Genomic DNA, 23,420 nt, shown 5'->3' with positions numbered 1-23,420 from the left:
CTATCTTACATATAAAGTTTTAAAAAATGAATCAAGGCAGGAAATCTTTTTTCTACAATAAATAAATACTTTAAGATTTTTCTTTTTCCCTGTTTGATTTCAAATCTTGTTCAGTGTTTACTGCCTGTATCATTTTTTGTTTGCATTATCACTCTTGTATGTGTCTCATGAATTCACTTGAATATTGCAGTTTATTTTTCTATTAAAAAAAAACCCACATACTTTTCATATTAAAACATAAGTACCAACACAGCCTAATTGGAACTTACATAAATCTGGGTGGCATTTGTAAAATGAATTGTTGCTTAATGTTTTTTTTAATTTTAATAGCCTCAAGTACTACAGCCTTCCAGCAGCCTTCCCAGACCCACAGACCACGCCCAGGGAAAACTAATAAAGCCGCAACATATCGAGGCCCACAGTGAATGCACAATCCAGGACATACAGCGGGGTGTTGCACATCTGGATGAAAGCTTTACACATGGCTTACAACAAGAAAGCAGCTATGGTCTGGAAGACCAGCCTTTTTCTTCAAGCCCACAATTTGCTGAGGATGTGGCTAAGAATACATCTTCTGAAGCAAACTTGAACATGACCACGAATGCTCAAGAGCCTTATCATTCGGCAAATAATCAAATTAGTGACATGCAATTTGTACCTACTTCCCTTCAGACACTTCCCCAGTCAAGTACAGTAGATCATACTAAGAGAGTTGGAAGAAATCAGTCTTCACTGGAGGGCTGCACATCCCAGCCCAAGTCCTTACCGCTTTTTAAGCCATCCATCTCAAATTCTTTGGTACCTCCTCCAGTTTCTGAATCATCTCCAAGTAGGACTCCCACTTGTAAAAAGTCACCAATAATCACACCGTGGAATTCATCAAAACTTCAGCCAACATCTAGTCAAACAAATCTTGCAAGCAATCCAAATCCAAAAGCATCTAAGCTCCGTCCCCCTTCTGGCTCTTTCAGACAAAAACAAATAAGCAGCTCCCAACTAGAGCCTCAAAACTTCCAGGCCAAGACAAGCATCCCAAGGCCTCTAACAAGAAGAAAAGAAATCATGCAGAATCTGAACAGCAATTTGAATTCTGGGGATTGTTTGGCTTCTAATCGATACTCCCGTCTTCCTAAACCAAAGATACATTAAGTGCACAGCCATCACCTGCCAATTTGTTTTTTAAAAAAACAATCTGTTCTGTAATAGCTTTATGTGCAGTTTGCTACCATGATGGAGGTTTCATTAAAAGCTTGCAAATCTTAAAATTAAAATGTGGAAGCTTCTAATAGTTTGGCTCTTCCATTTTATATCCTGGTTGAAGTACACAGCATTTGAGCATATTTGTCTCAGGTAAACACAAAAGTTTGCTTACCCATTTCAGAGACCTACAGAAGGCTCTAATCATGTTATCCATCCCTCTGCACATCAGAAAGTTCATAATATTCCACTTAGCAGGCAAGAAAAGTGCTTTGTTCATTTAGTCCTTTTAAGGTCTGTATTAAATGTGGTTCTTAGAGCCTCACCCTTTTTCACTTGTCCCTCCTGTGAATATGGTTACTGTTTTAACTGAAGATATGGTGATAATTGAAGATGGTAGACTGTAAGTAAAATTCTGGCCAGTGCTTTGTGTATTCAAAAGGTCTATGCAAAAGCTTTGTGATGAATAAAAGAGATCAGGCTTTTAATGGGAAGTCTATGTAAGTTTTATTTTTCCTTGCTAGGATCAGCCAGTTAGTCTCAGTATTTATTTATTTACCACATAAAGAAACAAAGATGTTTCATGTGATATAAAAACCAATTCTATGTTGCTTTAGCATCTTGTTTTGCATGTGTGTGAGTACACACACACACACGTGCACACACACACACGCACACACACCCACCCACCCCATTTGTATTTGTTTTTGCTACTCCATAAATTTTGGAAAGCTTGGGTTACATTTTGAAGCCTGTACCTAAAGATGTATTCATTTTGTAACATGTGTTGTTGGTGCTAGAGTTTTGCTGGTAATTGTTTTGAACCCTGTAGGCTTATGGATCCATGATAACTGTTTTAAGGTTCCACAGCTTATATTTTAAATTAAGTCTTTATTATAATATTTATATTTATTGACTTTCTGCTAATATCTGAAGACTGGAATAATGGACTTGAAATGTTTGCACAAACCTTTGATGAGCTATAAATACCCCACAGAATAGGGATTGAAACTATTTTCTATAGCAAAACAGTTAAAATATTTTGAGAATAATTATAAACTTAAGTAAGACTATCTTGAGAAAGCTGGAATTCTTAATACTTTTTGTTTTTCTGAGTTTTCCAGGTTTCCCTTTTATGTTAGTGTGTTTGGCAGTTTCTTGAAAAGTAGATTTGGGATGAAAAATAGAATTGGAGAGGGACATTGTGTTTTATTAAAAGGTATTAAAAGCTATCTTAATGTTTTAGGAAGGTAGCTGGGGAACCGCCAAGGGACCATATACACCAACCGAATCATGGTGCGGGCCACTCATCAGATGGTTCAATAAATTTACCCTCTGTTCTCCCAAATCATGTCATCTTTAGGCAGTTCACCTGTTGCTGCTTTAATTAGAATTAATGTTTTTCAGATAGCCTTTTACAAAGTCAATTTTTGTTGTGATCAGCTGACCAAAACTGTATCATAAGGGATTATGACCAAAAAGTTAGTCACTCAAAGTTCCAGGGATTTCATTTTAAAAATGGACACTGGTGAAATTGCCCCTTTTAAGAAAAACAACAGCAAGTGCTTTTGTGGAAATTTCGAAAGAGCTGTTTACTGTCATTTTGATGTAGTCTTCCCTTGCCTACCAGAGGACCATTTGAGTGAATTTGCCATTCACTGGATACAAAAACCATTCTTGGATTTGGTAACAGGTGAGCGACACAAATCTAGTACCATAGTCTCATTCAACAGAGAAGCGCTAAAGTTCAGAAAGATTTTCACATAGTCCAGATATTGTTAGTGTAAAGTACTCAGACATATCAGCAAAGCTCTTCTTTGTTCATAGAGACAAGAAGTGATGGCTGGCAGCTGTAAGTGGGTACATGTGGTGTATCATCTTGAAGAGGAACAAAAACTGATCTCATATATTGCAAATGGAATGTTATCACACTATATTTTCCTAAAGTAAACATTGATGAATTGGTTTTGGTTTATTTAGAAGTTGGTGTAGACTCTTGTGAAATATTATTTACAAGTAGTCCTTTAATGGAAAAGTTCAAAGCTTTTACTTATTTTTGACCCCCTAGTCTGAGGGAAATATCTTTGTCATATAAAAATGTTGACTCCTACAATTTGTTTATTCCAGTCTTTTTCCTGCTCTATTTTTTCTCCCTGATGAATTTACAGAAATATTAACCCATGAGTTTATCAACTTCTCTGTGCTTTTGTTGAGCCTCAGTCTTGGCTCAGCAATATAATTATGAAGCATAATATATTTAAGAGAAAAAAATCTAGTATGCTTGTACAAAACAAGTTTTGCCTGCAGTTTGCTTTTAAAAACTGCATGAATATTTCTTTAAAAACTGCTCCATAGTAATTAAGTCAGAAATGAGGTGAGGATGTAACTCACCTGAATAATCAGGGATCACTCTCAGATTTGGCTTGATCTCTGTTTAGTGCTTCTATAAGTCAACTCTGTGCCAAATCCTCCTCTACGGGAACTCAGATCACTTTTTTTCTGAGTTCTTGTGATTTGGGTGAAGATGGCTGCAGTATATGAATTGTAAATCCTGAAGAAAAAGTTTTGTGGGGGTTTAAGTTTCACATTTGTGAATGAGAAAAGTAATAGAGCATGTAGAATTTGACATTCGGCTGTTGATGGAATGGATGTATATCAAATTCTTTAGAGAAGGCTTGGCCTAAGGAGTTAATCAATACAGGTGCAGATGATTTTAAGGCATTAAACAAAGGATTATATAGTTATATCATTTAGAATGTTTCTAATAACTGAGACCCTCTAGCATTTTTCTTTTGGAGTCTCATTTTAATTTGTGCAATATTTTCAGGCATATAGACTACTGTTCATTGTATTTATATAGACGTTAGGGAACTTAGTAAGTATTTTAACAAGTAAAAATCTGAATAATGAGAGAAAGTATCAGATTTGCACTTTAAAATAAGCTTAATTGCTTGGAGTTGTGCCTGAAATATCGAAATGCCTCTTGGGCGTGGCTTTGTTGTTGAAATGAATTTCTCTATAACTGTTGCTGTTTGAAGTACAGCCTTTCACAGAATTATATCCTCAGCATGTCACTTTACTCATTAAAGCACTAAGTTCTTTGAATGTTTCATGGTACCCTTAAGTATTTTACTCAGTGTGTCAAAGAGAACATGATCCACCCCCTCCCGTAGCTGTCACTTCTGGTCTTCCTGTAGATGGTTGTTACAGACACAGAAGTGCACTTCTCATTTCTGGGCAGAGTTGTCATGATGGTTTCCTGGTCTCTGGGACACTGACGATGTAATTTGGAGTCACCAACTAGGCTTGCAATGAAGTTCAGTAAGACTGCAGCATAGTTTCAGTTTACTCTTCTCCTACACAGTAGTTTTCGTGTTTATAAATTAGTTCAGGTGGTTATGTTTGCATGCCTATGCATACATTTGAAAATTAATTATAGCTGTAATACAAATACCTGATGTTTTTCCTTGAGGATGATGGCCTTGCTGTTTTTCTTAATTCTGATGCTTGAATTATATTTTCTAATTTTCTTTCCACACCTCCCTTCAATTTTTCTGCTGCAGCAATTTGAAAGAATACACTTGGATAAATGATTATGATGGTGGGTGCCAATCTACAACTATGCTATTAATTAAAGATACATCATATATTTTAACTGTGTTGGGGAAAAGCTACCCACTTTCTCCTCATTAGAGCGTCACCATAACAAAATAATACTGACCCTACAAATTTAAAGTCTCTAAGTCATTACTAACTAAAAAACACCACAGTCTTTAATACCTGCAGTATTGTTTTCCCCATTGATTTTAAAAACCAGAGTAAATACTGTATATTAGAATTTGCTTGTAAAATGAGTTATAAAAACTGGATGTAAAGTCTCTTTCCTGAAAATGTTGGCATAGTAAATAAAAATAAAGTTCATAATTATAAAAGTTTTCTTGTCCTCAACACTGCCTTCCATAGTGTACTTTTTCTCGGATATATTTTTCTCCACAAAGATCCAAAATGCTCTTCATTTGGTTGATTTTCAAACTGTCATTTTACATGCTCCCTTCTACACACACGTATCACACTCCAAGCCCTGATTAAGTAGGAGGTGAACAATAATTTAGTGTTTCCACCGACTCTGTAAGTGATCTAATGCATCAGTTTCCATTTTAATCAAATGCCTGCTTTATCTCAGAAAAATAATTGGGATAACAGATAATTTTTACTTAAAAAAATATTAGCACCTTGAGTGAGAATACTGCATACAAGAGGAAGACTTTGTAATTTTAATTATTTTTTTAGACATATACAAAAAAAGCTTGAAGCAACAAGAGTGCTTAATGAAATTTTACATAGTTTTTAGGAACAAAAGGAACAAGGCATTTATAATTTTCCAATTTAACTATATGTGGTAATATATAATGAGATATAAAAAGTTGACACAGTGATATTATTAATTCAAAATGGTTTTATAAATGTTGGAAAAAGAATGAAGGAAATTTCATTACTAATAAATTTAATAATGGCATTTACCACCTCTTAAGTCATCTCTATCAGTTTTAAGGCCCTCTGAGTTATTAGCAAGTACTTTCTTAGTTGGATTAACTCTAAATTTTTCTTTTTTAGGCTGTTATCAAGTGTAATTTCATTTTTTCCTCATGTTCATTCCACATTTTCCATTCTGAAAATCTTTTTTTTTCCCCACAGAAAGACAAGTAGAAGTTGAATCTGACTTATCCTTCTATTAATGGGGTGTAATTTTTGTGGATGTCTTATGGGTGTCAGTCCCTATGCTAACTGCTGGGTGTACTGAGGTTGAAGACCACGTGGTCCCTGCCTCATGGAGCTTAAGGAGCTGCAGGTGGTTTTAACATCATGCCATCCTATTCAGGAATGCCCTGTTTATCATCTCATTTAGAACATAACAAGAAAACTCCTTTCCCCCTCATTTCATTTTATTCTGGGCTTTAACTGCCTTTTACTATTCACATCTTTGCTTCTGTATTAATTATTGGTTACATGCCTTCATTTCCCTTTGATAATCTGATTTGATTCGAGAACTCCTTCTTTAGCCATATCAAATATTCTTAAATTCTCTGCCCTTTCTTATGTCATCAGCCAGGATTTAATTTTGAGGCTTCTCTCTTAAACCACCTTCCCTTTTAGACCTTGGCCGGTAGGATCTCATATTCTGAAGTCTATCTTTAACATTCAATTCATACAGTTTACATCCAGGCTTCATTTTCCTTCTGTCCCATTATCGTATACATATAAAATCTAGTATGGCCTAGTTGATACTTTTGGTTACCTGCCATTTTTTGCTATGTGATCTGTGAGGAGAAATTTAGGTCATCTGGAAGAGCCTTTTCCTCATTCATGAATTCTTCCCCAAAAATCCTCAAATTAGCATCCATGTCTTAAAAAAAAAAAAACAATTCCTCACAGACCTTTCTTTGATTTTCCAACCATAGAAACGGTATTGCTGTTTTCCAGATTTGGGAGTATGACCTGTTATCTGATCTAATCCACACATAAATTTATTCAGGCATACATTTTGAATATGAATAATGCTTCTTTGGTGATATTTTAGGTGATTATAGTTTTCTGCAAAAGTACATCTCAAATGTTCATCTGTTAAAGTGAAAGATACCAGCTTTTCTTTGATTCCTCCCAATAAATATTGTTAAAATGCTTGTTGTGTGCCAAACCCTGGATTTGATCTTGTAGGGGATGAATGAGACACATTCCTGCCATGGAAGAGATCACATTACAGCAGAATAGGTCCCCAAATGATGGAGGGCTACCTCCAAAACCATTCTCCCTTAACAAATGTGCATTTGTGTTAGAATTTTTTACTGAATTACAAGTAAAAATTAGATCATTATCACATATGTCATAGGTAATGATACATTCAACCAACTTGAGACCTTTTTAAGCACATGACTAGTTCAAAATACTTGTGAGTTCTAAGGAATTTTCACGACAAATTTTAGATGAAATGTTATATTTATGTACTGTAAATTAAAAGTAGTTTTCATGAATTGCAGTGAAAAGAAAAAATAGGATCTTTGATGAATTATTTGTTCATGGTTTTTCGTAAGTTGTATCCCAGACTAACGCTGAGATGCAAACACATGTACTCTAAGCACCTTGCTACCTGGGTCCTGTTCAAAGAGCCAGGGTTAGAGCTTAGAGGAGATGTTTGGGATTGGGTTTATGCCTGACCTGGGCAGCTCATCTCAGGACTCCCTGAGAACCCTAGACCTTGGTCTGATTGTTCTTCTAAAGGGAGCTTGGGCTGAGGGCAAGGGAATAAAGAACAGTGAACTCCTGCCTTTCAGAACTCCCCAAGAATCTGAGAAGCAGAGGAGACCGTGGATTTATAATCATTTGTGAATGTTGCAAAAAGCATTACTTAAGTTGCAGAATGGACCAACCACAGACAAAAGTACAATGAAACATAAAAACTTGACCTTTGCTAGTAGAGTGAGGCAAAATAGAATGGCAGGCCATTTATACACCTTTGTACGCAAAGATCTATTTAAATTAAGAATGGAAAATAAATTTCTGATGGGGTGATTAAATTATTCACATATGAAGGGTTCTGGAGGGGAGGGGGTTGGGGGGATGGGTTAGCCTGGTGATGGGTATTAAAGAGGGCACATTCTTCGTGGAGCACTGGGTGTTATGCACAAACAATGAATCATGGAACACTACATCAAAAACTAATGATGTAATGTATGGTGATTAACATCATAATAAAAAAAGTAAAATAAATCCTACTTCATCATAGTAAAAAAAAAATCCATTATGAAAATAATTATATGGTCTCTTAATGTCTTAAAGAATATTTACTCAGAGTGTTCACATTATAACATTTACTCAAAGTATTCACACCATAACTGGGACAAAAGCAAAATAACAAAGCTGTGAATGCAGTACACTCCCAGTATGTATGTGCCTATAAATACCTAGACAAAAGAACAGTAGTTAAGAATAGGGATAGAATTATGGGTCGTTTGGGCGCCTGGGTGGCTAAGTCGTTAAGCGTCTGCCTTCGACTCAGGTCATGGTCCCAGGGTCCTGGGATCGAGCCCCGCATCAGGCTTCCTGCTCAATGGGAAGCCTGCCTTCTCCCTCTCCCACTCCCCCTGCTTGTGTTCCCTCTCTTTGCTGTGTCTCTCTGTCAAATAAATAAATCTTAAAAAAAAATTATGGGTGGTTTTATTTTTTAATCTTCATCTTTATATTTTCTATGTTTTTAAATTAAGAGACCGTGCTCTTATAATCAGAAAAGGGTTTTTTTGTTTGTTTTAACTAGCCAGGTCATTTCTATTGCCTAGGCAGCATTTGTAAAGCACCTGGCACAAAGGCACTCACTAATTGATCCTCCTTACTCCACACCCCCACTTCCCATAAAACACACACACTACTTTGAGCCTAGAAAATAAAGTTTTATGGAAAGGGAGAGTTGGGTCACCTTGTCCTTAGGAATTTCTGACTTTACTCATGGCTATCACCACAATCCTATAGTCCTCATTTAAGTTTTGAACCCAGAAGTAAACCTAGAGCCTTTCCTGAGCCCAGTTGACTTGGGCTATGACTTAGTGAAATTAAGGAGCACAGGAATCCTCAGTGCAGCCAGGCTTCCTCCAAGCTCCTGGTGCTGCCTGGTCTGCCTTTAAACTCTTACTCATCCTTCAGCGTTGCATCTTCTTGTCCAGCCTTTTCTGGTTCCACTGGATTTGCACACACCTGAAAGCTGTCTCCTCAGCGGGAGCCCTCAACACCCTGGAGGGAGCTGGTCCTCTCCACCACTCATGCCTCTCTATCTGGTTACTGATACATTGTTACATGAGTAGACAAATGGAAGGTCAGGATAGGACCTGCAGAAAGAGTGACCATGAATTTGAAAACCCCCAACCAATTGAGCTGAAGTTGGGAAAGGGTGAGGGATGGAGTGGGGCATTTCAAATTCTTTAAAATTTCTCTTATTAACTAGCAACAGCAAGTTAAAACATTTGAAATGGAAGATACTTAAGTTTTCTAGGAACAGGATATAATAGGATGTGAAATGTCACTAGTATGTCACAACATGGTCAAATTGGCCTCAGCTAAATTTTATTCCTGTGCCCCACCAGACTTATCTGGAGCAAGGACATGTTTGGGGCTATTGGACAGGAACTAGAAATGTTACTAAAATCCATGGGTACAAAATTGTTGCATTTTCTTTAATGGTTACCTTTATTAACTATGTTGCCCCACTCAACAAAATGTGTAAAACACTAAAGAGGAAGGCACTCAAAAAAGATGTGGCAGGTAGTGATGATCCTTACATGTAGAGAGTCAGAGCCAGAAGAAAATGGCAGGAGCTTTGGAAGCCTCCCTTTCCCAGCCTCTGGGCCCATTGCCCTGGCATAACCCTCAGTATCCCATCAGTATATTGGTCAGTATCCATTAGAGCCAATTCCTTCTCACCTACCTGTTTAAGTCTACCTGCACCTGTCCCCTTCCTATGGTTGCTTGTTCCCTGTCTCCTGTGCTCCTTTACACTTCCCTGGAGCAGGAAAAGATGTGTCCTGGGCTTCCTTCATCTCCCTGCAGGGTCCGCAGGCCCAGCAGTCTCTGGTTACAGGGCTACAGCCATGGAGGAGTGAGCCATCTTTGTTCACAACGTCCTGTTACAGGATGATGTGTCAGCAAATTTTAAGTCACTTATGCAAAGACACAGCTAGTGGCAGATCTATTTGACACCAAATGTAGTACTACTGCATCATTGTTTTACTCCATTTTGCATTCAGGTAATTGGGATTTGCATCAGAGATAGGGCCTCTATCAGTGACAAAATACATTTCTCCTGAACTTGAATAGTTTACACACTTAGCATATACTAACTGGGCCTGGAGATATTCATCTTATATCTACACCAACCCTTCTCCATGTAGTATTTTCTTATTAGTCATGGGTTTTATTTACAACCTCTCAAATGTGAGTGCCATGAGTGAAATTCTGTAGAGGTTGATTAATCCTTACCTGGATCCTACGGCATCATTAGGGCTGTTTGCTGTGGGATGTTAACTCTTCTTATATAACCGGAACTTCAGGGCTGGTATCATGCAATTGTATAGATTTTTAAAGTATGGTTCGGTGATGCTGGAAACCAGAACACACAAGTCTCAAGGCTTTGCCTGGCCATGCTTTGGTTACAGACCCAAAGACTCATCTGATCAGTTCAGCTCTGGCTCTGCTGCCTCCTGTCTTGGCCAAACTTGGGCAAGCTCAAGAACAGTCCACCCAACTCTGCTTGTTCTGAGCCAAGGAGGAAGACCTCAGCCTTTTAGTATACCATTTATTTATGGTTTCCTTAACATTAAGTTTTTACTGCAGTTTGGGGTGAGTAGGAAAATCTGCCTGAGTCCAGGTGCCCAGTGTTGAACAGCCCAGGGTCAGCTCACAGTTTCTTGCCCTAAGGAACACCACACACAACTGCACACTGTTGAGAAGTAGAACAGGAAAAGGAATCCCTAACAAGCAACCGGGTGAAAATCCAAGCATGTATTCATTCAGTGTGCAGAGAAACAGAATTCTTCCCATGACAACTGTGTCTCTTGTTATCAATACTTACCTTTCTGTAGCTGGTGGCCCAACCTCACCCCCACTTCCCCAATAGCTTCTAACTGCAAATGAAGTTACTAGACCAAAGATTGTGTTTCTCTGCCTTAGGGAATGGTAATTTTTCCTTTTATCTGAATAAGCCCCCATGCTTAACTATTTTGTCCTTATGCCACTCAGCCCTTGTAAATCATATGTGACAAGTTCAGCACTTCAAAGACAGGTGCCTTTGTGCCACGTGCATCCAACGTCTGATTCTCTGCAGAGCCTGAGAAGAGGGAAGAGACGAGTGTTCAGAGTAGTGAGCTGTGCAGATTAGGGTGTGGTGGCTCTGTGGGGAATGGGGCAAAGAACTGTTCCTCCTCTTCTGCATGATGTGGGCAAGAAGACACAATGCTCTTTCTAGCCCCTTTGAATTCCTGCTGACTATATTTTCTCTCTCCAGCTTCTGAGTGTTCCCAATATGCAAGAGAATTTTGCCCCAGCTTCCCTGAGTTCTTTGTATTTTACATTGATTAAGCATCTTTAAATAAGGTATCATTCCCCTGCCTGTCACACCTCCCCCTCCCAGAGTTGATACTCACTGGTAGGGAGATAAAGTAGGTTGTTTTTTCCCAAGCTGCGTGGCCTCACTTTACTTTATTTAAATGCTACTTGATCAAGGCATACTTTGCATATCATATAATTCACCCATTCCAAGCATACAAGTCAATGCTTTTTTAAAAATTTACCAGATCGTGCAACCCTCAGCATACATCAGTTTTAGAACGTTTTCCTCACCCCGGTGAGATCCCATATGCTCATTTAATATATTCCCTGCCCCTGTCTTAAGCATCACTATCCTACTTTCTATCTCCATAATTTGCCTTTTCTGGACTTTTTATATAAATGAAATCAAATAAGATATAGTCTCTTGGGTATAGTTTCTTCTACTTAGCATAATGTGTCGAGGTTCATCCAAGTCATAACATGAATCAGTTCATTCCTTTTCATTGCTAAATAACTTTTCATTTCATGGAAACACCACATTCAGCAGTTGACAGATACTGACATCGTTTCCAGTTTGGGGTTACTGTGAATTGTGTTGCTAACAACAGTCATGTGTAAGTCGTTGTGTGGACATACGTTTTCATCTTGCTTCGGTAGATACATACCTTAAACAGTGGAATTGCTGGGCCATAGGACAAATTTTTGTTTAAACTACGAAACTGTTTTCTAAAGTTGCTGTACTATTTTATGTCCCTACCAGCAACGTACAAGGTTCTTATTTCTCCACATCCTTGACAACATTTGTTATTGTTTGGCTTTTATTATAACCACCCTACCAGGTGTGAAATGGTATCTCATTGTGGTTTTGCTTTGTGGTTTCCTAACGACTGCCGTGCTGAGCATCTTTTTGTGGGCTTTTTCACCATTCATAGATCTTCCTTGGTAAAATGTCTATTTAAATTATTTAAATCTTTTGTCCTTTTTTTTTTGTAGGCTTGCTTGTCTTATTATTGAGGTATGGGGATTCTATTTATATTCTAGGTAAAAGTCATTTACCAGATATGTGTTTTGCAGGTATTTTCTCCCAATCTGCTGCTTGTCTTCATTTCAGGGGAATAATGTTTTTTGAAGTCCAAAAGCTTGCAATTTTAAATAGATCAATTTTGTCAATTTTTAAAAATATATTGTACTCTGGGTATCATATCTAAGAAATCTTGGCTTAATCTAAGGACTTGAAGATTTTCCCCTATGTCATCTTTTAAAAAGTTTTATTATTTTAGCTCTTAAATTTAAGTCTGTGATTCATTTTGTGTTAATTTTTGTGTAGGGTGTGAGTTAAGATTTTAAGGTTTATCTTTTCATGTGTGGATATCCAATTGTCCCAGCTCCATTTGTTAAAAAGGCTATCCTTTACTCAGTGGATTGTCTTGGCACCTTTGTTGAAAATAAATTAACCATAAATACAAGTAATTTTTTTTGGACAGTCAACTCTCCTCTATAGTCTACAGATTCGTATGTCTGTCTTTTTACAAGGGCCTTGCTTTTACCCTAACTATAACTTTATAATAAGTTTTGAAATTAGGAAGTTAAAGTTCTCCAAATTTGTTCTTTTTTTTAAGGATTATTTTGACCTTTCATGTCCTCTTATAATTCCATATATATTTTAGGATCATTTTGTCAAGTTCTGCAAAACAGCATGCTGAAATTTTGATAAGAATTGCATGCAAGTTATTCAATTTGGGGAAAATAGTCTTCTTAACACCATCGAGTCTTCTAATCCATGAACATGAAATATCTCTTGAGTTGTTTAGATCTTTTTTTTAAGATTGTATTTATTTTTTTCTTTAAATTTTTTATTGTTATGTTAATCACCATACATTACATCATTAGTTTTTGATGTAGTGTTCCATGATTCATTGTTTGTGTATAACACCCAGTGCTCCATGCAGAACGTGCCCTCTTTAATACCCATCACCAGGCTAACCCATGCCCCCACTCCCCTCCCCTCTAGAACCCTCAGTTTGTTTTTCAGAGTCCATCGTCTCTCATGGTTCATCTCCCCCTCCGATTTCCCCCCCTTCATTCTTCCCCTCCTGCTATCTTCTTCTTTTCTTTTTCTTAACATATATTTCATTATTTGTTTCAGAGGTACAGATCTGTGATTCAACAATCTTGCACAATTCACAGCGCTAACCATAGCACATACCCTCCCCAATGTCTATCACCCAGCCACCCCATCCCTCCCACCCCCACCACTCCAGCAACCCTCAGTTTGTTTCCTGAGATTAAGAATTCCTCATATCAGTGAGGTCATATGATACATGTCTTTCTCTGATTGACTTATTTCACTCAGCATAACACCCTTCAGTTCCATCCATGTCGTTGCAAATGGCGAGATCTCATTCCTTTTGATGGCTGCATAATATTCCATTGTGTGTGTGTGTGTGTGTGTGTGTGTGTGTGTGTGTGTGTGTGTGTGTGTATACCACATCTTTATCCATTCATTTGTCGATGGACATCCTGGCTCTTTCCACAGTTTGGCTATTGTGGACATTGCTGCTATAAACATTGGGGTGCATGTACCCCTTCGGATCCCTACATTTGTATCTTTGGGGTAAATACCCAGTAGTGCAATTGCTGGATCATATGGTAGCTCTATTTTCAACTTTTTGAGGAACCTCCATACTGTTTTCCAGAGTGGTTGCACCAGCTTGCATTCCCACCAACAGTGTAGGAGGGTTCCCCTTTCTCCACATCCCCGCCAACATCTGTCGTTTTCTGACTTGTTAATTTTAGCCATTCTGACGGGTGTGAGGTGGTATCTCATTGAGGTTTTGATTTGGATTTCCCTGATGCCGAGCGATGTTGAGTACTTTTTCATGTGTCTGTTGGCCATTTGGATGTCTTCTTTGGAAAAATGTCTGTTCATGTCTTCTGCCCATTTCTTGATTGGATCATTTGTTCTTTGGGTGTTGAGTTTGATAAGTTCTTTATAGATTTTGGATACTAGCCCTTTATCTGCTGTCATTTGCAAATATCTTCTCCCATTCTGTCGGTTGTCTTTTGGTTTTGTGGACTGTTTCTTTTGCAGTGCAAAAGCTTTTTATCTTGATGAAATCCCAATAGTTCATTTTTGCCCTTGCTTCCCGTGCCTTTGGTGATGTTTCTAGGAAGAAGCTGCTGCGGCTGAGGTTGAAGAGGTTGCTGCCTGTGTTCTCCTTTAGGATGTTGATGGACTCCTGTCTCACGTTTAGGTCTTTCAACCATCTGGAGTCTATTTTTGTGTGTGGTGTAAGGAAATGGTCCAGTTTCATTCTTCTGCCTGTGGCTGTTCAATTTTCCCAACACCATTTGTTGAAGAGACTAAGATTGTATTTATTTAAGAGAGAGAGAGAGAGAGTGAGAGTATGAGTAGGGGGAGGGGCAGAGGGAGAGGGAGAAGCAGACTCCCTGCTGAGCAGGGAGCTCGATGCAGGGCTAGATCCCAGGACCCCGAGATCATGACCTGAGCCAAAAGCAGACACTTAACCGACTGAGCCACCCAGGCGCTCCTTAGATTTTTTTAAAATTTCCCTTAGCAGTGTTTTATAATTTCCAGTGTCTAAGTCTTATACTTCTTTTGTTAAACTGATTCCTGTTTTTTATTCTTTTTAATACTATTGTGAAAAGAATTGCATTCTCAATTTTTTTCAGATTATTCATTGTTCATATATAGAAATATAATTGATTTTTGTATCTCGATCTAGTATCCTACAACTTACTGTACTTATGTATTAGTTCTAATAGCACTTTTGTGGGTTCTATGGGATTTTCTACATATAGGGTCATGTTATCTGCAAAAAAAAAAAAAAAAGAGAGAGAGAGAGAGAGACAGTTTTACTTATTTCTTTCCAATGTGGATGTCTTTTTCCTTCTCCTTGACTGATTGCATGGCCCTCTTGAGGCTGATGCTGCTGATGTGGGACACACTTGAGAGACTCCCTGTGGCCATGAACTCCTTCTGTGGTCTTTAGTGGCCTCGAGGACAGCAGCAGTGAGTCAAGACAACCTTCAACCTTTGGGGGGCAAGGATGGTAAAGCCCGTGCTGTCTTTGTCAGAGGCCTGTCACACTGGCCCATGGAGCCAGGAAGCACATAAAGTGTGCAGGGCCCCTGGACGGACCCTCTTAGTTTGGCATCTCCTGGTTCTGAGAGCCCCACTGAAGGCTTTAAGTATTTTATTCCTACTTCATTCCTCCAAACACACATTGCCGCAGGTGCTGACTGCTTAGGCCCCAAATGGTGGCCCTACATTTTAATAAAATTCATCTTGTATTTTCCCTTATTGAAATATCCAGGATCTTAGAAATAAAGTATAGAGGCATTTGGGAAGCCGAGCGTGCCAGACTGTAGGGCTTATGGTTTTAGATATATGCTCCGCAAACAGAATATAGAGCCTCATGCCTGATACATATATTTTTTTCAGCACAGTAAGAGGTATAGAGATGAGGAGTAGGGGTGAGAGGAAGAGATTACTTTTCATGGGAACCAAGAAGCTTCAAGGAAGGTTAAGCTGCCTTCAGTGGGGCAGATTACAATGTCTGATGGGTACACTTTAAAGAAGGAATATTCAATTCTATAATTTGAATTTTGTTTTCCAAATCAACTCCTTTTGCTGTGATATAAACAAAAAAATTAAATTCAGCAAAGTCCTCTTTGTTACTGAAAATTGCAGAAGATACAGCGAGTCTCAAAGGAAACATGGAATTGTAGGGGTTGCTGTAGTTCTCGTAGAGACTACACTGGGGAAATACCATTACTGTGGCCCCCAGGCTTGTGCCCAATGAGGAAGTTTGGCACATAGTAAGACTTAATGTTTGTTGAGGGCTTTCTATTTGCAAGAATAGAGTTAAATGCTTTATAAATGCAACTGTTATAAATGAAGGACCCATTTTGTTCAGTGTTGATCCTAGGTGAAATGGAAAATACAAAACACAGTCTGGCTACCAAAAATAATTTCACACTAGTGTAAATTCTTTACTTGCCTTGGGAAAGACTACGATGGAATCCAAATACAAGTTCTTCACACAGCAACATTACTAAAGAGGTCTCTCCACCTGTCCAGCCCACTTCCTGCAAGCCTTCCCCACATTTGAGTCACTCTGAGGTATCTTTCTGCCCTGTTCACCCACTGCGTCCCTCCACATCCATCCTTACCCCAGGGCAACATGGCCAGGAGCCAGTCCCACAGCCTCACACACAGAAGAGCCTACAGGCCAAATGGAGGCCCCATTTCAAACATCTTAGATATTCACAGGCACAGTAGTATAAACCTTGGTGTCTAAGTAGGCACCGTGCCAAGCACTTTGATGGGTGCTTTATGTGTTAATTATAATGATAAAAGGCAATAACCCTGAATTCTGTGTGTGCCATTGTTCTAAGCACCTTATATACTGCCATGTAATTCTCAGAACAATCCTGAGGCAGGTGCTAGTACCTCTGTTTTTCAGAGGAAGCTGAGGCTCAGAGAAGTTAAATAACTTACCTGAGACCTCACAGTTATTAAATGACAGAATAGAATTTGAAAGCAGGCCATCTGGTTCAGAGTCCTTGCAACTAATCCCAAGGCTATCCCCACTTCTCAAGCTGTATTTCATCTCAGTTCATTTTCACAATAGCCCTTCCTTCCTCACATGATAAACTGAGACTTAGGGTATTAAAGGTCACTCACCCAAAGTCACACCATTAGTAAATAGAATAGTCCTGACGCGGCTGAAACCAATATAGTCTATTACACAATGCTGCCATCTAGTGGTAAATATGGAAACTTCCTTACACATTTCACACCCTGCCCATTTCCGAAAGACTTCAAGGTTTCTTAAAATTTCAGAAGACAGAAACCCTGCAAAATCTCCAAAGTATTAAAATAAGAGTGAAAGCATAACTAGTTAATGATGAAGGTATTACTGAGGTGGTATCTTTGCACTGAGAACAGACCCGACTCTGAGTTTCCTAGTAGCTAAGGCAAAGAAGGAAATTTAAGTGTTCCATTGCACTCACCGCCCCAAAATAATAGATCAGTCGCAAGAGTTTGCCTGATCTTGGACCTCATCAGTCCTTCAACAACAACAGTACTGAGAAAAGCTGTCCATGTAGACATTCATTAACTTGGAAAAGGCAACCTAGAGTTTCAGGGTAACAGGTGTGCCTGTTTATATAGCAGCCCTACCCAGCCTCTTCCTCGTCTCGCTGAGCCATCGCTCCCAGGATGGAGATGCCCTGTGAAGGCTTTGGCAAACTCTATCCACTTGGTCTTTCAGCCCCAGTCTCCCACATTTCAATACTTTCGGCTCAGTTATGTTTTGAAAGCAGCACTGAGGACCTGACCCCCGGGGTTAGGACTTTGGAGAACAGCAGTAATGTTGCTCAGTTGTGCCCTGGGCTCCCAGAGTTGGACTCCTGACCTGCACAGTCCAGTGGGGTAGCCATGAGTCACATAGAAAGGCTGAGTGTTTGAAATGTGGCTAGACTGAACTGAGATGTCCTGTAAGTATAGAATCCACACCAGATTTCGTATTTAAAGAGGTAAAATATTTCATTAATAATTTTTATACCCATTACATTTTGAAATAAATTATTTCATATTAGGTTAAATAAAATATGTTATGAAACTTAATTTCACTTCTTTTTAAATTTTTAAATGTGTCCTCTAAAAAGTTTTAAATTACCTACGTGGCTGGCATTGTATTTCTGTTGAACACAGCAGGTCCAGACCATCTCCCCTCCCCTCCCTGGCTCCTACCAGAGGCCAGATGGACAAGGCACCATGGTGGTCATGTGCAATGCCCAGGACCCCAGAAAATCTTCTGTGCTATCAAGGGGAGGAACTTTGTCCTTGTCCTCTAAACACAAGCTGGTTCCAGAAGGGATTTTCAAGACCTTGATAGGCGCCACACCAAAGCTGGGTTAGATTTGGAGAACTCGGCTAAAATGTTCGGTACGCCCAAACAGCTTTGCTTTGCCAGTTGGGACATCTGGTTTGCTGTATGCGTATGCACAGTGCTGGGGAAGGGGAGTGTTGCCAGCCGTGGGAGAAGAGGAAGGCGAAAGCAGGTTTGTTTTCCTGGAGTCCAGAATGAACAACCTTGTGTACCTGAAGGGGGTCTCTCTTTTGTAAAGGGTTCCCTAGTCTCCAGGTATATATTGCTCAGTTCTCTGCAGGGTGTAGGCCTGGAGACTAGGGTTTGCACTATACCAGCTAAGGCAAGCTCTGATTTGCTACTACATCAGTTACAACGTTTTGTTTTTTTTTTTAATCATCAAGGTAGAATGTATTTCTCTTAATGGCATAGTCATACAACAGAACATTATATAGCAATGGATGATCTACAACCACATACAGCAATATGGATAAACTTCACATATATAATGCTAACTGAAAGAAACAGACACAAAAGAGTACAAACTACATGCTTTCATTTATATAAAGTACAAATATGGGTAAAACTAAATTATGCTATCAGGAGTGGTTAGTCTTGCAGGAGCAGTGACTGCAAAAGGATATGTGTTCTTTTTTTGTTTTGTTTTGTTTTTATTTATCTCATTACTTTTTTAAAACTTTTATTTTATTATGTTATATAGTTACAACTTTCAGAAGCAAATCTCTGCAAATTTCCATTGGATTTTGAAAAGGCTGGAGGTGGGGATGGGCGTGCCTGGGTGACTCAGTCGTTAAGTGTCTGCCTTCGGCTCAGGTCATGATCCCAGGGTCCTGGGATTGAGCCCCACATTGGGCTCCCTGCTCAGTAGGAAGCCTGCTTCTCCCTCTCCCACTCCCCCTGCTTGTGTTCCCTTTCTTGCTGTGTATCTCTCTGTCAAATAAATAACTAAACTCTTTAAAAATAAATAAATAAATAAATAAATAAATAAATAAATAAATAAATAAAAGAAAAGGCTGGAAATGGGGAAATTCTAGCACACAACTTTCACAAGCTATCCAAGTCCCAAGTGCATACATTTTCAACCATGCAGGAACCACAAGTCTCCAATCACGAGCTCATCGAGCTCATCATTGCTGTGATTCTATTTCTTCTGCATTATATGCTACAATATTAAGAGTCAGTTTCCCAGGAGTTTTAACAGCTTTTCTCTGTCTGTATCAATTATATGAATAACAAACTCTCAGAGTCACATCAAGTGAATGTCAGGAGATCCCAGGGCACCATGTTTGCATAATTACCAAAAGAAACAAAACTCCTTTAGAGACTTGTTGGAACATGACAGATCACAGATTTGGGAATCTTGCACAAAAATCTCAAAAATGGCATCAGGCTCTACTGTGTATCCTGGCACAGTGAAGGCAACTTGTCTGCATGAGCTTCTTCAAACTTTCTGGTTTACTCCTAGTGCATCTGAGGTGACACACCAACTCTTAGGAAAGATATGGGTAGGAATGGCACCGCCCAGATCACTGGAGGGCTGTGTGTGCCTCCCACACGATGACTCTTTCTTAAATATGAGTCACCGTATCAGAGGTGCATGGGGCCTTCTCCTGGGGCACAAACCTCGGAAGGGAGCGATGAGAAGCCCCGTGCCAAGGTACACAGGATTCACAGTGGGGCTTTGGTCCTTTGCTAAGTCTGAAATTCAGTGGGTAGATTTGACAGCCTGTCATAGTAGGTAGCGTGCTGAGTAGGTAGGTAGGGGCTCAGTAAGTACTGCTGGATGGATGAAGGAAGCCGAGTGAGCTGTGCTCTGTCTTGTTGCCTGTTACTCTGGGCCATTGCTTTTGAGCTGCCCTTAAATCTCCAGGGAAACCCTGGCGGGGCCTTGTACCCAGACCAGGGTAAAGGTGTCATGGGAGGGCAAAGTCCTTGGAGAACAAGAACCTTGGGATACAGGAGTGGGAGCTGTGCCACCCGGCAGCCCTCTCCTCAGGGGAATGCTCCTCAGGGGGTGGCTGTCCTAGGAGATCCAGTGTTGGCAAGTGCTTTCCAATTTGAGAGGGGCTCCCGGGGGCCTGAGCCTGGGGTGGCCGGTTTCTGGGACCTGCGTTCCCAGGCACGGCCACAAGGGGGCCCGCGGCTCCCTCTCCTGAGCAGCTTCATCTTCGGTCTGGAGGGGGAGGGGAGGGAGAAAGGCCAGGCGGGATGGGGCGGGGGTTGGGGGGGTTGTGGTCAACGGTGTAGAGGAGGACTTCTTTTAGGGTCGCAGGAGCCCTGTCTGAGGGCGGGATCTTCCTTGAGCATCTGAGTGGCCAGGCCCCTGTGCCTGAGTTCTCTTCTGACTTTGCATCCAAGGATGCCAAGGACAACCCGGAGGGGACTGCTCACTGTTGGAGGTGGGATAATTCTTTACCCTTCAAGGTCTAAAAGCGGGATTAAGAATTAAATTTACATGAAACAGATTAACTGAAGGAAAAAAAACAGTTTTATTATGTGCTCACAGAGGCCTAATAATGAAAATGAGACCCAAAGAAATGACCAAGGCAGGCAATTTTTATATTTTTTAGACAGAGACAATAAATTTAGGAAGAATTGACAGGATAAAGATAATAGATGTTTGAGAGCTTCTAAGTAGATTATTAAAAAAGTGACAAGGTTTGTTTCTACAGCTTTCTTGGATTTAAAGTTCCTATCTGGGGGTGACTGCCTGGCTCAGTCAATGGAACGTGGACTCTTGATCTCGGGGTTGGGAGTTCAAGCCCCACGTTGGGTGTAGAGATTGCTTAAAACTAAAACTTTAAACAAATAATAAAATAAATTGGGGCGCCTCAGTGGCTCAGTTGGTTAAGGGCCCGACTCTTGACTTCAGCTCAGGTCATGATTTCGGGGTTGTGAGATTAGCCCTGTGTCAAGCTCTGCACTGAGCATGAAGCCTGCTTAAGATTCTCCCTTTCCCTCTCTATCTGCTTCTCCCCCCACTCATGCACGTGCTCACTCTCTCTCTCTGTCTCTCAAAATATGAATTAAAAATTTTAAAATAATAAAATCTTAAAAAATATTTTTAAGTTCCTGTCTGGTGATAAGGATGTCTTTTTACTTCTTAGCACCTGGAGGGTACCCTACATGTAGGAGATCTGTTTGCTGCTTTCAGGGGGCAGAGGAGGGTCTGAGTGTCCTTGCACCTGCCGTTTCCCAAGTAGCTTCAATTCAAAATAATCAGTACGCCATTGGGGTACGTTTTGGGAGGCCTGCCCTTGGCCTCTATAGCCGCCTGACCTGCAGTGCAGCCTGGCTTCTATCTGGTTATCCAGGAGCTTTGATGACAGTGCCCTCCTTGCAGGGTTGTGGAGAGATGAAAGATTTCACTAGTTAACAGGGCATGCTTCGTCCTTCTCAAGTGCAGGGAAGATGCAAGGGGGTCTATTCCAGAACAGAAGTTGCCGGCAGGGAGGAGGGGCAGTCCTGCAGACGGCAGGGTGGGCAGGGTACCGATGAGGACTGGGAACCTCAGTCAAGCAGAGGGCTCCATCAGGGACCCTCTGCAGTCTTGGCTGTACTGGCCAAATCCCCCAGGGCGGGGGTCTGTCTGTCTGAAGTCAGTAGGACCCAAGCCTGTGCCATGAGCTGGGGAGCTTCCACGGTTAGACAAAGGCACTAGCTGCAAGTTGACAACCGAAGCAGAGGTTTCTGAGCCTCAGTCCTGCCTTGAGTGATACTGGGAGTCACAGGAGAGGCTGGGGCCCACACAATGACAGCTCTAGCACCCAGCACTTCCTCTAGGCCGGCCCTCCATGCCTGGAGTCCTCACTTAATCCCACCACTGCCCCGGGACGTTGGTGCTCCTGATCCCTGGTTTATAGTTGAGGAAGTAGAAGCACAGTGGCTTAAGGAGCTTACCCATAGCTGCCCAGATGTAAGGGGTATCACTGCAGGACCGAGACTCTCCAGGACCCAGACTCACCCCAGGGTTGAATCCCCACTCTCCCTGTAGCCAGGCGCTTCTCAGCTTTCCTACCTGAGCTCAGCATCCTTGTCTAACAATGCCTAAGCCTTCCCTCACTGCCGGGGCGACATGAGTTTCTTGAAAGCCCGTGAGGGCAGGTCCAGGCCCAGAGTGGGGGTTTACGAAATAGTTTTTCTAGTGAGCCAGCAGGCAGCTGCCGAGAGCTCATGGACTCAGGGCATGGAGGTCTAATTGCAAAGGGTCAGGGAGGTGTCTCTTAACTCCTAGAGGGTTTTTCTGTGTCTTATAAATGAAAGTCTGAAGTTCATTTATTCAATAAATATTTATAAGGTGTTTGTTCTATGTTAGATCCGGTTCTGGGTGTTAGGGATGCACCAGTGTGTGTGTGGGGGGGGGGAAGGCACAAATCCCTACCTTCATGAAACTTGCATCCTGGTCGGAAGGAGAGAAAATGTGTAAGATAAACAGAACTTTAAATGGTGCTGTGCGCTAAGAAAGAAAAGCAGGAGAGGAGAGGAGCATGTGTATGAACGTGTGAGTGTGGGATTCCTGTTTTGACTGGGAGGCCAGGGCCGGCTTCCCTGAGATGGTACTGTTTCATTAGATCCCTGAGGGATGTGCAGAGGTGAGCCAGGTGACCCCATCCTCTGACCTGAGGCTGCAAGGGCTGGAGAAGCACAGTTTCTAAGCCCTGGTACAGATGGGTGCGTAACGAGGCCCCTGGAATTCTCAGCGCTGCATCTGTAGAAAAACAGTGGGTCATGACCTCCAAGGCTCCAGCGACAACAGTTCTTGCAAAAACAAGGCCAGGGACGCGGAGACAAGAAACTCTACAAAAAAGTGAACATCTCTGAGACCCGTGGCTGGTTACAGTTGTTATATTTGACCATTTGATCCTCAGAATTTAAACATTTGGATAGCAGGCAGAAATGCTTGAATCTGACCTTCAAAAACTGTTTTATTTAAAAGCATTAGAAGTTTTGTCAGCTAATGTGCTGAGGAGGCGTTTGCAAGGCCCTCAGCCTGGTGTATGTGCCCCCAGGGTCCTACTTCAAGAACTCATTAGGCCTCCTGTGGATGGGCCTGCAAGAGGTCACCCTCTTCGAGGTTGCCCTAGAAGTCAGGGCTCTCTGCCAGCACGATTCTCGCCATCTCCTTGAAAGGTGGATGCTCCAGCCCTACATGTAACTACAGTCCAGGAGTCCAGTTCTCTGTTGACCGCCCAGAGTTTGGTCCTCTTGTCCTGA

The 23,420-nt window shown here is 40.8% G+C and overlaps 1 protein-coding gene across 1 annotated transcript in view; it reads left to right on the top strand.

The window, feature by feature from the left end:
* CCSER2 (coiled-coil serine rich protein 2) overlaps window positions 1-1,685 on the top strand; it is a 186,970-nt gene extending 185,285 nt beyond the window's left edge. Inside the window, exon 10 of the mRNA XM_028098692.2 lies at window positions 331-1,685. Coding sequence (XP_027954493.1) covers window positions 331-1,149 — 819 coding nt within the window. The 3' untranslated portion in view covers window positions 1,150-1,685. The remainder of the gene's footprint in view (window positions 1-330) is intronic.
* The last annotated feature ends 21,735 nt before the right edge of the window (window positions 1,686-23,420 follow it).

The sequence above is a fragment of the Eumetopias jubatus genome, unplaced genomic scaffold (genome assembly GCF_037043125.1).
Source record: "Eumetopias jubatus isolate StellerSeaLion01/CBP00866 unplaced genomic scaffold, mEumJub1_p1.0 scaffold_17, whole genome shotgun sequence".
Lineage (NCBI taxonomy): Eukaryota > Metazoa > Chordata > Mammalia > Carnivora > Otariidae > Eumetopias > Eumetopias jubatus.
The sequence above is the reverse complement of the archived record's forward strand: the minus strand, read 5'-3'. Positions and strand labels throughout refer to the sequence as shown.